General features: G+C 41.3%; 1 protein-coding gene across 1 annotated transcript in view; it reads right to left on the bottom strand.

Moving 5' to 3' along the window:
• ttll11 (tubulin tyrosine ligase-like family, member 11) overlaps positions 1-14,974 on the bottom strand; it is a 53,160-nt gene that overhangs the window by 25,926 nt on the left and 12,260 nt on the right. Inside the window, exons 4-6 of the mRNA XM_066712741.1 lie at positions 12,272-12,847; positions 12,034-12,129; positions 11,486-11,604 (exon numbers count right to left, since the gene is read on the bottom strand). Of these exons, the coding sequence (XP_066568838.1) occupies positions 11,486-11,604; positions 12,034-12,129; positions 12,272-12,847 (791 nt within the window). The remainder of the gene's footprint in view (positions 1-11,485; positions 11,605-12,033; positions 12,130-12,271; positions 12,848-14,974) is intronic.

The following is a 14,974-nucleotide window of genomic DNA, read 5'->3' as shown; positions in this document are numbered from 1 at the left end:
CCGCAATAATTTATTAAAAGTGGCAGATATATCACTTTATATTTGCACTTGCTACCTCATTGAACTAGGATGTGTACATTTATAGTATTTTGTACTGATTGTATCACTGCACTTTTGTGATGCTTTAAAAATGTTTCTTCTGTAAACCATAAATCACCCTGGATAAGGGCATCTGCTAATACATAAATAATGATGATAATATCTTTCTTTACCTAGGGGCACAGTAATACCTCTGGTCTTCAAGTCAGACATCCTAAAAAGATGTTTGTATTCCTCAGGCAGATCTTGTTTGACTGGCAGGCATGTTGTAAATCAGTCCAACAAACTTAGTTACCTTTTCATTTTTAAATATGTATTCTTCTTAGTTCTACACTGAATGTGCATTAGTGATGAAGGAGGTCACAAACGTGTCAAACTGGAATCACACTGTGCATATCTACACTGGGACACACGAGTGATTACACAGCGCATTAAAAGTCTAATGGTAAAAAATTAAAAAAAAAAAAAAAAAAACAGGCTGACACTTTCACACAAAAATGAATAGCTCTCTATCTCTAAAACCAGTTGAAAGCCACCCAATTTCTAGGGTCCAAATAGTAATTATTACATTGAGATGGGAGTCAGGTCTGTTGCCGAATTGGGATTGTAAATTATGCACCATCAGTCTCGCCGTCCTCATTTCCGTCATTTTGTCCCCGTAAAACTTCCCCGCCGATATCATCTCTTTGAAGGCGAGATCGACTCGGGAGAAAATGGCAACTAGCGTCTCTGCCGAGTCCTAATTTTAATGAAGCTGAGGGGAATTGGGTTTAATGCTGCTTATCTTTCATACCTGGTGATTAAGTTAATTTACAGTTAATGGAAAAGATATTTCTAATCCCCAGGCCAGTCAAACATCTGTCCTTGCTTGTACTTTTTGTGGGGAGACTTTAAGCTGTCTATGATTGATGTAATAAAACCAAGGCACGGCGGCGCTGGCACCTAATAGATATTTGTTACAGTAAAGTTGTTAGTTTTTCCACTCTTGGCTCGTGTTGAAGACATCCTAATTCCCCAGGCAGAAAAAGAGAGAGAGAGGGGGGGGAGGACCTCTTGACTGCACAATCCCAAAAGAAAAGGAGAAAGAAAAACACCATCCTCTACTATCTTCTCCCTGTGGCGCATATCCGTGTCAGACTGATACTGAATAAAAATAAAAATAAAATGCAGAATATTACTCTCCCAAGGTGGGTCGTCAGAAGCTAATTTTGAGCTTTCAGAGGCAGAGAATTTAATTACAAAAACAACGGGGGATTTTAATATAATAGAGCCAGAATTATTTAATTTTATTTAATTTTGTCTCGCATAAGGTTCATCTCAGTCACGCAAGTTATGAATACACCCTTTATGGCAAAGAACATTTTATTATTGGCTGAATGTTCTCACTAAACTTTTCATTAAACTTCTTTATCGATTATATTTGTAGAAGATCGGTTGTGCGGTTCAGGCCGAGAGTTTACACACTTACACTTTTTCTGCTGGAATTTTAAAAGTATATTTTCAATTCTCATGTTCAGTAATTTGTACAGCATTGATCGATCGCTTTGGGGTCTCGATATGTATGACTTTAGTTATAGCTGCTGTCTATTCTAGCAGTGAATGGCAAACATGTGAAGTGGGAGATTTTGCATTGCCTATTCACACTCGCACACTCGAGACCAAAAAGAAACGGAAAAGAACTGCGGCTGAGATCGAAATGAAGTGTCTACAAATCCCAGAAGGTGAAGGTATTCAAAAATAGAAGGAAATGAAAGAAAGCCAAAATGGAAGTCTGTCACGTAACTCACGACTGATAATGTTCAATTGATATTGCTTAGCTTAGAACGGCATAATAAATGTTCATTTTCTACGCTTAGATTCTTTTAAACCAGCACAGAGACACACACAAACACACACACTTTTTCCACATATATAATTAGCACCCCCCACTGCAGGTGTTGTATGAGATTTGGACCCCCTAAAATATGTATCCCAGGGGCTATATTTCAAAATGAGAAGTGGACCCAGGGGTATTTATCCAGCTGAGAGATATGGCCTCCCTCATGAAAAATGTACCTCCTTTGGCAATTAATATATGTTTTAAAGCTGGTTTCATATTGTATGTGTTTATATAGATCTCTACAACCAAGAAAGGAATTCAGAAAACAGTTGTACTTTCCTTATAAGGGAAATATGAGATAGTGTGTTCTGACATAATATCTATACTAATGTAAAGAATTACAAAAACTGCTGCAATAAGGCCTAATTTCACAGCCAGGAGAACAATTATTTATTTGAGATAATTACAGGGGTAAAGAATGGAAGAAATCTCCTGTATTAAAATAATTTCGGTGCTGCTGGGTGGGCGTGGGGTGGGTTGAAGATAACACTCGACATCCCATATTGTCACGTACAGACTGAAGACAAGACGCTTTAACCGCAGGCGTCTCCTGGACCGCCCTTGCCCCCGCCCCAAAATCATGATTATAAAGTAAAAACCTAGGCTGATATCACTATTGCATACAATGCCAACAGGAAATCACTTAAATAAACTTCAACTTAAATAAGAAATCAGGGCTGGGGGATCCATTTTCCACTATGAAGTTAATATCTCAACCAACACAGGCATGTTCATGTTGGTGTTAAAAACCCTCGTACACCTGCTGTGTCCAACTTCCGTGTTCAGTTATTCGAATGATTAATAAGCTCAGATTTTATTATTAGTTCAATTAAGTCACTGAAAGATCGGCTGGAACAAACACTAACAGGACACTGAGACTTCAGGACCAGGTTTGAGAGCCACTGGCCTAGAGGGACTTTGTAAAGAATATAATGCAGGACGTCGAAGGGAACGAGATGGTTTCTCAAGACACATGATGATAGTTTACACGGTTTTCTTCTTTAAAATGCAAGCAAAGCAACAGCCCAGACTGAGACCTGCACCATCTGGACTCAGAAGAGTGGAGGCTTTACCCGTTTGAACCTCTCATAAGCCCTGCATTTTGCATATTTTTAACATTTGAGAAGAAGGACAAAATAAAGAAAAGTATTAGACCACCCCAGTAGAGTGACATGAAAATGAACTGTCTCTGTTTTGACTACCATCACTGCAAACTTAGGGCATGTGAATATTTAGTTTTTGGAAATCTATAAATGAGACAAATCAGGTTAAAATTCACTGAATGCAAAAATTACTAATAGTTTTTTTTTTAATCTATTATTCATTTAACAGCATTTTTTATTTTCACCTTTATCATTCTGTCAGTTAGTAACTTCCTGTCAGCAAAACCTGATTATTTTCAGCCAGGGGGAGATCGAGCTGTAGTCGATTAGGTTTTACAGCTTCATATTAGTATTTTTTCCCCCTTGCTTTTGACTGCTTCAGCGATGTAAACCTGGAAATGCGATAGAAGACTCCAGCACTTAACATTCAGGCAACAAAGATGTACTGCCTCCCCCGACGCCATCAACATCTGCTCATTTCAGCATTTCCCAAAATGGGCTGTAATGCATGTAAATAGGCTGGGATATTGATGAAAACTCTCTGTGTATTAATGGCATCACCTCTGGCGATGACACCTGGAGAGGAGAGCAGCCTCTGAATTCAGAGAGACTGGCATCTATAATGAGCTGGACTGGGATTCGCAGCCAGAAAGCTGATGCATTTTGTTTTAATCTCTTCATACAACAGCACCAGAGGCTGATATCTCAGTCATATTTCTGAAAACCATAGTAAACTGCCATTTTAATTGAACACAAATGGCAAATGAAGAACAACATCTCTGTAAAATGTATAACTTGATATTTGATAACATTGATAGGAGCCCTTTTCATACATCTGTTCTTCCACAAAAGGAAACTTAATGTTTTTCACGGCCTGCCCTTAATCCTAAGGATTATCCCCCGCAGACATTAAACTTTAGAAACAGAAATTCAGGCTGTACTATAATTGCCATATATACGTATACATCACATCAAATGAAAGAAACTGACATTATTATTAGGCATTATTTGACTTATTGTCAAAAGTGTAGAATTGAGAACAAGGGCAGTGATGTTCAGACTGTACAATGCACTAGTTAGAGCTCATCTGGATACTGTGGACAGTTCTGGGCTCCACACTTCAAGAAAGATATCGCTGCTCTAGAGGCAGTTCAGAGGAGAGCAACCAGACTTATTCCAGGTCTGAAGGGAATGTCCTACTGAGAGACTGAGGAACTGAACCTTTTCACCCTGGAACAGAGGAGACTACGTGGGGACTTGATCCAAGTCTTCAACATCATGAAAGGCATCGACCACATCAAACCAGAGGAGATTTTCCAGATCAGCAGGGACACACGCACCCGGGGACACAAATGGAAATTGGGCTTCAAGGCATTCAAGACAGAAAACAGGAGACACTTCTTCACACAGAGAGGCGTCACAGTCTGAACAAACGCCCCAGCGATGTGGCTGAAGAGACAATTTGGGAACATTCAAAAACAGACTGGATAGGATCCTTGATCACTTAGTTATTAATGGACACCAAACGAGCACGATGGGGCGAATGGGCTCCTCTCGATTGGACACTTTCTTATGTATTTAAGGATAATTTCCCTTTCACAGAATGGGTGTTGAACTGATCGATTAGCCAGGTGCTTTGATATGGAAGCAGGTGAAGGTTGGATCTGTACATTTTATAATAAGAAAGAAACATTTAACCATGGCTTCCTGGGGATCAGTTGCAATAAAAGTCCCTACAATTCAAATCCAGTTGTTATTGATTTTCCTACAGCAGCAAGAACAGAGAGATGAGTATCAAACCTCGTCATCACGATTTCAGAAGCAATATCCTGTCTATGAACCTACATTAGATTTGCCTGTTTTGAAACGGAAATTTAAACCTCGAAGACAGACGAGGAGGTCTTTATTCAATAAGCCATTATCGTATCGGTAACACCCCCTTTGACACCCTTCAAAGGCAAAAAGCTTTTTGTGTGTCATTGATTCGCATCTTTGTAACTGTAATTTTGCTTTCTTCAAATCACTGGCCTTGTTCGTTAGCTGTGTGAAGTATCCAAAACAAACTTTAAAAAGAAAATGCAAGTCACTGAAGGGGTTGTGACTTCACCCCTCTTAAAGGTAAATAAATAACTGAATTATACAGGTGTTTTCAGTTATGAAAGATGATTTAAGGACTGAATGAGCCCTTTTCTAGAAAAAATATCTCTTGGAACTCGGCATGCAAATCAGAGAGGACTCGGGGAAAATCTTCCACTGCTCCAGATCTGGACAGCAAAGGGACCGTCACAGGGCTGAAGTTACTAGAGTTGGCTGTTTGTTGCATTGACTGCTCTGGGAGATATTTGTTTATTTAAATGAAATACACTTGATGTTGGACATGTTTCTGTGTGCGTGCTAGTGATGTATAATGCATTCTGATGTTATTAATTCATGTATTACTTCCTGTCTTTACAATTCTAAATATAACTGTAATTGAACACTGTATTGGCGTTTCAACTGCCCATGCTGTTGTCATTGTAGCTGTCGTCAGAATTACAATCAACTTCAGGTCGGGTTTAAATATAGCAACAAGGGGGCGAGAAAGTGGAAAAAAAAAAGACAGTGAAAGACATATGGAAAGTGAGCGGCGTTCCCTGGACTACAGAGCAATCTTCTGCTCGGGATCCTCTGAAGAGCCAGAACTACAAATTAATCAGCATAATGTTTCCAATGCGATCATTTCCCCCAGTAATAAGGTGTTCAAATGATGTTTCCTAAAGCTCAAATCAATTTTTATGCTTCATTTATTTTAATTTTGTAGATAATTACAGAAAAATCAGACAGCACTTAGTATTGCCTCTGTCTCGTCTACTTGTAAACTGGGGCTATTTCCAGATGAAGCCATCACAATGATTTTTTTTTGCAAGAATAGTCCGCTCAATGACTATTCAATGACAGTCTTATATTTAAATCTACTCACAAACATGGATACTGAGCCTTTCACAGAGAAACCGAGCAACATGATCCATCTTAGTAATTGTATCCCCAGGTGCCTATTCCCAGCATGCAGAAATCTTTATCTCACTTTATCTGCATACCAACAAATCAACCGGACTGTAAAATTAAATGCACTGATAGCAGAAAAGACTGTCGGAGCAAAATAGCTTTGGTATCGCTAGGTATGGGATTCTGGGAGGGATTTTCATAAATTCACATGTAAGTGATGTAACATTAGTCAAGTCTGTCTTTTGGGAATCTTATTAAGTGTGCACTGCAGGGCAATTCCTCTTCTAGAATGATGGCCTTTGTGCCAGAAATGTTATGAGTCCTTAACATAAAGCAAAATTCATGAGAGGACCTGGATAACCCCATAGGAAAGCATTCGCAATACGATTTAAAACTGCATGCAAAACGACCCACATAAATCAGAGGAAAACCTTTTAATGAGGGAATCCCATTATGTCTACAGTACTAACAAAAACCTTGGAGAAACAATCCCGCATACAAGTCCTAATTACAACACACAAACGACAACCACAAAAACAATGGCAGTTTCCAGACTGGTAAAGCGACAGTTACTGCTTAGAAGTTCAAGAGGAGACGATGCCAGGTGACTGTTTAGTTTTTTTGTTGTTTTGAACGTGCCACTGATTTTCTTCTCCATCACTGAAATACTAGATTGTCTACGTTTCCTCTTGTAAACTCTTTCACTCAGTGTTCATTCCAGGCTAAATCCTGGTAGCAGGAGTATAGTACAGCCCAGCTAATAAGCCCCTCTTGTAACAAAGTTAAGTGTGCGATTGGGATGCTTATGCTAATGGGGTGACATTGTTCGCCAGTCCCCCTTTGTTGTGGCTCTCCTAACCTAAAGTAATTGAATATATATGAACATGAAAACCAAATGGCTGCAAAAGGTGTGTCAGATAATAATAATAATAATAATAATAATAATAATAATAATAATAATAATAATAATAATGATGCTATGTGGGAGCACTTTTAAGATATTACATGCATCTTTGAGCCTGAATCCCTCCTTTATTAATATGCATGTTATTATGTCTAGTTATCATTTATAATTTTAATTCTGGGATTTTTAATTGCATTGCACGGTGTGAGCATGTACAGCGATGAAATAATTAATCACACAACACACGCTTGTGGCTGTGGTCCAGACAGGCACTCGTTTTGCCAGGAGCTCCCATTCCTAAGCGTCGCGGAGTGACGGATGGATTACATTATCGGACTTTAATTCAATTACCAGTCAACTAAATTCCTGTGCCACTAACATTGTTCCTAATGAAAACTGAGTAATTCTAAATGTATCACATCAAACTTTAAATCCAGAAAATTTGAATTGTTTGCTACCTGTTAAGCTGATAAACCTCCCAACTTTGTATAGGGTTGGCGAGTTTAATTACAACGCCAGGATAGACTGCAAAACAAATGGTTTGCTCAATTACTCGTAATAAAAGCAATGGGACATAAATGTCTAAAAGATTATAGTTTAATGAATGTGCATCATCATTCCACCAACCAAACAGCTATAATATCAATTAAAGACAGAACTGAGATGATGGCTGGTTTGGATTTCTTGAATTTGGTATCAACCAGAGAGGTGTTATGTAATCCCCTCTCTCCCCCAGGGTGTTACAGCACGGTAAGTCACTAAAGGGATGGGTTATCTGTTTTGACATCTCATTTGCTTTCATGTTGATCAAGGAGGTGTTATTGTGTTTGACAGTAACAACAGTTTAACAGAAACCTGTAAACGGTTTGACACAAATCGAGTCTTCATAAACAGACCTTGGGCATAACTGAGTCACTTCCTGTGCGGCTCCTTGTCTTCTACCCAAGTAAACAAAGCCTGAATCCACAGACATCTAAGGTAACATAAGGACCCGGGGGGGTGGGGTTTAGGTACCAAAGACAAACTGATGCCTTTAAATAGAGATGGGACACATATTAATACAATGCTCATCGAGTTTCCCCTTTGTGGAAAGTAGGACAGTCGGCCCAAATATACAGAATCAAAATCACCTTCGATATCAAGAGGCAATAAAACAGAGAGCGTGTTGGTTTCTGTCAAGTTTGTTTTTATATCCATTGCATTTTTATTAAATGTGTTCCAGGTTGCAGAACAATTTATATACAGGAGTCGCCCAGTCTCTGATCTGCATTGTTTTTGAACGATCGCCCACAGGGGGCCTCACAGAACCACACTCTCCAGTGTGCATTTGTTAAATTGCGCTCAAAAATGAAATCATAACATTTATTAAATCTCAAATGAAAATTTGAAGAATTCTGGCATTATGACTCTGTTCTTTGGTCTGCTTTATTACCTGACACCTGGAAATAACGGTAATGTCAGGGCCATTAACAGTTAAAACACACCTTCGGTTCTGCTGTATGAATGTAGATGTTCGATAAGCCCGATGTGACTGGCAGAGGAGAGATTCCCCCAGCTGCTCCTCACACACACTGTGTTTGGGGGGGGGCGAGAAATATAAAATATAGCTTCATCAAATCATCCTAGGAACACCCGTATGGACTGCCCTGACTGTAGAGGACTCTCGTCATGAGCAATGCAATCCATGACAAGGAACAAGAGCCAGATATCTTGGTATCGATGCCACGTGCCCTCGCCTATAAAATCCCCGCACAGAATTCCCAGCAATTGATTTGCCACTTAGCAAGCGTCTGAAGACCTTCCTGCCCCCGGCTGATCAAAATCAAACGAGTGATTGATAGCATGCAGAGCGACCATAGTGATCTCTGCAGCATTTTTAACACATCAACTTCCGCCCTGCATTTCATGGAAGCGAGTCAAATGGAGGTCTTTAATAACCTCCGTTACGTGGTCTTGGGTTTTACAAAGACGATTAAGGAAGAGCTCACACCATTTGCATTGGTGTTCTTTGCGATTTTGTTTCATACTCAAACTCAAGGATGCTTTAAAATGTATGCCGTGATTCTGCTTTGCCTTCAATAGTCTCCATTTGCCATGCTAAATAGGCCACAAAGTCTTCAGAACTGTTGCCAGGAAATAAAGCGTTGCGAAGTCGAATGAACAAGGGCTCAGTAATAGTTACAGGTTGTGGATGAAATGAGGCAATGAGGACCTGGGAAGTGTCTGAAGCCCCAAAGACTAAATAAAAACTACTCTTTAATGAGGAAGGCATCATACTGCTAGAACACATACAAATGGATTGCCGTGCTGAACAGGGTTTGAAGATTACCGCACGCCTGTTTCTTTCAAAGAAAATTACAGGGTTTGGAAAGATAGAAGTATAGCCCTATATACCTCACCGTGTGTCGCTTCAGCGGTTTCTTTTCTCTCTCGAACATCTGGATGCATCTTTAAACTTTTTAAGTCTAGTCCAATCCTTTTCAAGGTGTCAGCTCACATTCATGCAGGGGATGTGTTCTCGAGGACGCCATCCATCTGATGCGACTGGCAGCTGTGTCAGAATTGACATCCCCCCTCCCGCCGAACAGGGGTCGAATGGGAGCACCTGCAGCTGTGAGAGGGATGAGACACCCTCGACAAAGCTCCTTCTGCACAACCGCAAGCTGACATCTCGAAAGTGGATGCCTTTGACTTGCAACACAGAAGTCAGGATGTGAACCATTAGAATAAATCTGAGTCGGCTGGAGCAGGTGAAGTGAACCCTGGAGATGTGTAATGCAGCACTTGTATTTCTTAATGCCAATTGTTAACTCTTTGACACTAATGTCGGATCGCACCGAGTATTATGCAGCTTTCTGTTATTCAAGATTAATTTCGATTTTTGGCACTCCTCCCGAAATGAATGCAGAGCTGCTGTGAGCAAAAACGCCCACTCTGATCGCCTCTGTTTGCTCGTCCCTGCGAGCGATCACTGTTTAACCGTGTTTCTCTGCGGCCCCCGGTTGGTGTGTACAGTGCGAAGCGCTTGGTTCAGCACCGCATCTGACCTAATGAACTAATGAGGGACGGGGGGGCGCAGGGTGTGCGGGCAGCTCATGTTGTGAATAACTCAAACGGATCCCAAAAGCTACTGTTGCAAAAAAACAACAACTAAAACAGCTGCTACCAGTTATGCTTCAATTATGCAACACACTCGCCGCAGACGAACACTGTACAATGGACTGGGGACGAAATAAAAGCAAAAGCAAAGTGCCTAGGCATTCTGATGATTGCTGCTCACGATGTAGTTAATCGGATGCAAGGACCACTTTTGGCCATAATACTTCATAATATCATAATATCACCTTTTTGATAGAAGGCCAATGGAGGACCTTGCTGTTCTTCCCGTAGCTCAGTTCTGAAGTGTAGTGCTCTCTGGGGTACCAATTCAGGAGCTGCACTGGAGCAGCCAAGAGCCAGGCCAAAGGAGCCTGCAGGTCTTTGGGACCTGAGTTTGACACTGCTGCTTTAAGCACTGGTACCGGTGAGCCACTGCGGGGCAATGGCCGCTCTGAGACACAGGGCACGGTGTCTTTGATTCAGGTCTGGACTCTCAGACTCACATGCCTTGCCTTGCAGTGTTGTCCAAAAAAGCCTACTGTGTTCTGGCCATCATGGTTCCAAATAAGAAATAAAACTGTTCTAGCCCAAACCATAAGAAACACACACAGCATGTCAACCCCACACATACTATTTTGAGTTTTGACCTGTAGCCTGGCTTCTCAGAACGACTTCTCATTATGTTTTTTCTTGGATACGGAGAGGTTTGATGTGGAATTGAAATCAACCACAAGCTGAATAAGTTTAGTTACTGTTAGGAAAAGATCAGTGACTCTCCTCTCTTTGCCTGCCTTGGGCACATTATTTTACATAGCTTCTGTTTTTTTCAGCATCTACTCTAACAAAACACTTAAAATATATCCGTTCCTTCTTTTCTTTTGAAATGGATGTCAGTTTTTTGAGGGAGCCAGCAAAGTAGTTTAAGTATAATACACCCTTCTTAGCAGTATTTCAGAGCCTTCCTGGTTACCACATAATATATACATGTAATGCTGATTATATTGCGGGCAGTTAGCCTGTCTCCTGGGAGTCTATATTTCTTGGTCTCTAATTTGTTTAGTTTTTTAATATGAAGCACTACAGCTTCTGTTGATATTGGTTGTCTTGGTGGTTTTCATTGACACTGCCGGTACATGTTTGTAACATCCCTGCTTGTAGTTAAAAGGGAACACATGACTTGGACTGGCACTGCAGCACCGTTGGCTGGTTGTCTGCTTCAGAATAAAACTGAGTGTAGTCTGTGCTTTCAATAGGACTTAAATGGGAACAACTGATGTCTTAGTAGACTTTCCTGGTAAATGCATATAAACAACATATATAATATCCAATGGGCTAATACTGATTTCTTATTATAATAGTCAAGGATCAAATTTCTATTAGTCTACCTAGTGGAGGAAGAGAAATGTACCCCCCAATCCTCCTGTTTCCCCAAATACACAAGTTGCCGTAGATGAAGTCAACTACACAAAAACTTACTGGTGGTTGGTGAGTTTCCTCTGCCCAGGGTCCACCAGTCGTAATGTGTCGCGGATAACTCCAACTTTCACCTCTTCATCAACTGGACTAGGGACATACTCAAACACGCCCGGAGACACCTAGAATTCAACATCCTCTCACAGTCCCCAGCATGGTTCAGATTTGCGGTGTTGGTGGATGTGGTAGACACCCAGTTATCAGTCACAAGACAGTTGAGCCGTAGCTTTTGGGTTTCCAGAACCATGTGGGTTCTGGCATTCTACAAATCATTTCAGACACCACACCTTCAATCAACAAATATTATAATCTGTGTGAGCGAAACTACCCGTGATGCTGGTGGACAAGTTTTAAACTGGCTCTGAGAAATGTGTCGGAGAGACAGGGAAAACTGTGTTATTCACAAATGCATTGGCAACAAGTTACAATGTTGATACTAAATGATTTTACAATACTTTTTGTTTCTAGCATCTGTGCGTTTTTGCTTTTGCAGGTATTTAAATGACAATAACAATGAGCTGCAATCACAGACATGAAGGTGGTCTCCTTACCTCCTGCTCATGTTCAATTCTCATGCTGGGATTTGCATTGACCTCCAGTAATATGGGCTTCAAGTTCTTCATCAGGAGAATGTCAAACCCTAAAATCTGTACAGATATTGGAATATAAAACTGAGCTGGGGAAGCTTATTGGCAGCTCCCTTCATCATGTATCAACACAGGCTTCTGAACACATTTCAAGGCATGAACTATGGAGGGAGGGGGGATATTCAGAAGGCTGCAGACTCACCTGAAAGCACGTTGGTCCAGGTTTCCCTGGTGGGATGTCGGCCTGATAGTAGACCTTGAGCTCAGGCACCAAGGCTATAACAGTCTTAATGACCAGGGAGATGATGTCTGACCACACCTTTTTGATGTCTACGCCTTTGGAGGCCAGGCGGTACAGGATGCTGGAGAAGGTCCTCTTGCTGCCCGTGTTGGTGCTGTCTGAATGGACAAAGTTGTCACTGTGGACGTTTAAGGAGTAGTTGGTCAGGTGCATGAAGACGTGGTTCAAGTTCTTTTGGCTGGGCTCCTGGTAGGCCTCGGTGCAGAACCTGGAGAGCCCCTCTTTGGCGATGTAGATCTCCAGTGGCTCCAGGGACTTGACCAGGACATACAGGCGGATGTCGAACTTGAGCTTGTCAATGAGCAGAGGCTTCTGGATGTACTCCTGCACCACGGCGTTCTTGCACTGGGTGCTGCCCACTACCCGGATGTCACTGGGGTCACGAATGAGGTAGATGCCATCGCCCTGGGACCCTCCGTCAGGCTTCACAATGAACGTTGGTTTCCAGGAGGCATCCTTGTCTTTCGCCACGCGGACCTGCAGAACAAACACACCGCTTCGGTTAACACCATGAAGAGTGCCCTCAGAGGGGGGTGCCATTCTGGAGTTGAGTCGTGTCTGTGCCCATATAAACCCCTCTTATGGGGATGATTCAATGACGGAGCAAAATGACCCTCAAAAAATCAGGCTGATTGGACAAACTGTTCCTCCTGCACAGCAGCCAATTAATCTTAATGTCTAGCCTTAGGAAGGATACTGAGACCAATTGCACCACATGGGCAAACTGAACCCATTTTACAACAGTTAACATTTGTGATTTTCAGTATAATGACACAATCCTTTTGTTTTACTTGATTTTAGCAGCGGAAGTGGAGTCCAGAAACCCACCACTGGTTGTGGGCATCTTTGAAAAGTTTGCTTAAACCTGCATATTCTCAGAGACAGCAGAAGGAAAATCTGGGGACAGTTGTTTGAAAGCTATTATCATATCTTAATAATTTATTTTCTCATTTCCTCGGTACAGCCATCTGTTTCTTCAGGTAACTAACCGTATATATTTTTTCTCATTATCTGCACAGCATTATTTGCAGTGTATCAAGAACTCATATACTGCACCGTGTGAGGCAGGAATGATTAAACTGGTAACACTGTTTCCATTTAGCTCTGTGTATTGCCTAAATGAATAGGGAGAAAATTAAGATAACCTGTGTATATATGGGGGTCTGCTCTTTCAGAAAGCAAAGGTCAACTAAGCAGTCCCATGAGAAATATTGGTATTGGTCTTTTATATTAGATCAAGAAATAATTTTGAATGTTTGATTTACTAATCAAATTCATGATGAGCCTGGCACTGTGCAGACTAAATGTGAAGATAATATTTCAGCCAGAGAAAAACGTACGAACGAGAGGAAGTCATTCAGCCCCTCAGCGCTCATTAGGAATGTATTCCTTTCACCAGGTGCCTAATGTGTAAAGAAGTGCTTCTTTTCTCCATCAATCTGTGTGGACTTACTTAATGTCCATTTCCTGCAGAAATAAAGTAAAAAAAAAACTGTAGTGGAACAAGAAAAGAAGTGAAGAATAATAGTGATGATACAGGGACATGTTTGATGAGCTTGTCAAGGTCCTCCCTTGATCATTAAATAATAGTGATAAAGGTCAGACTGCAGCTGACAAGCAGATGAACAGGTTTCCGTTGCCATCACAAATCAACGGGCCAAGTTATATTCAGCCCTGAGGCTGGGAAGTCTAGACTGAACCTACAAATGGGACTGGCCTAGACTAAAGACTATATGGCAGAGTGGAAGTAAACTAAGCCAAGCAAAGATCTGGACATTGGTCAAAATAGATCATAGAGAGAATATAAAAAGAGGAGATTGGGAAAGTTGACCTCGTAGGCCGTATCCCATACCTAGGATGTGGAGTAGATTCTGGGAAGGTTTGGGTCATGAGGACCTCCAAGTGCAGCTGGTGTTGTTAAATCCAAACAAGAAGACCTGGTGTAACCTTGCTGAACAGTGCTTTCTTACTGCCTTTTGTTGGATTGCGCTGAAGCTATTGAATTCACAACCCCGAGTTTCAAGCTGTCATTTTCTGAGAAAGCACACTTCCTGAACGGGTGACATGTGCTCAGATGCTTGCAACACAAAACCTCCCCATGGAGCCTGCTGCCAGTGTTTATTAGCTGTATGTATGCTCAGTTCTTGCATGGATTTAGCCGGGGATGAAGTATATTTAAAGATAAATTACCGGAATCTTGATGAGCCGTTCTCATTAGTTTCAATGGCTTAAACGCAGCCAGCGAGAACCTGCTGATTGAAGAGTGTGGTGAGTGACAGGCGGCAAACGCAAGCCTGGTGGTCCCAGCTTAATTTCAGCACACTCTACAGAGAGTTTCATTTTGACATCCGATGGCTTGAAGCCTGTGTAGTTCATTTTCCACAATAACAGCAGCACATTTCAGAGCTGCACTAAAGCTCAGCAACACAGGTGGATGTGCGGCTCCGTCTACAGAAATACCAGCCTATTCTAGATCATCCTGCAATAAAAAAATGACCCGAATTTGATCTTCCAGCTACATTTCTTCCCCCACTATCAGACTTGCATCACGAAAGAATACATATTGGTTCCCATCTTATTGTAAGTATGCCATGTTGTTATGGC

Source organism: Amia ocellicauda, chromosome 9, assembly GCF_036373705.1.
Source record: "Amia ocellicauda isolate fAmiCal2 chromosome 9, fAmiCal2.hap1, whole genome shotgun sequence".
Classification (NCBI taxonomy): Eukaryota; Metazoa; Chordata; class Actinopteri; order Amiiformes; family Amiidae; genus Amia; species Amia ocellicauda.
Note: the sequence above shows the minus strand (reverse complement) of the source record. Positions and strands in the feature narration are given on the sequence as shown.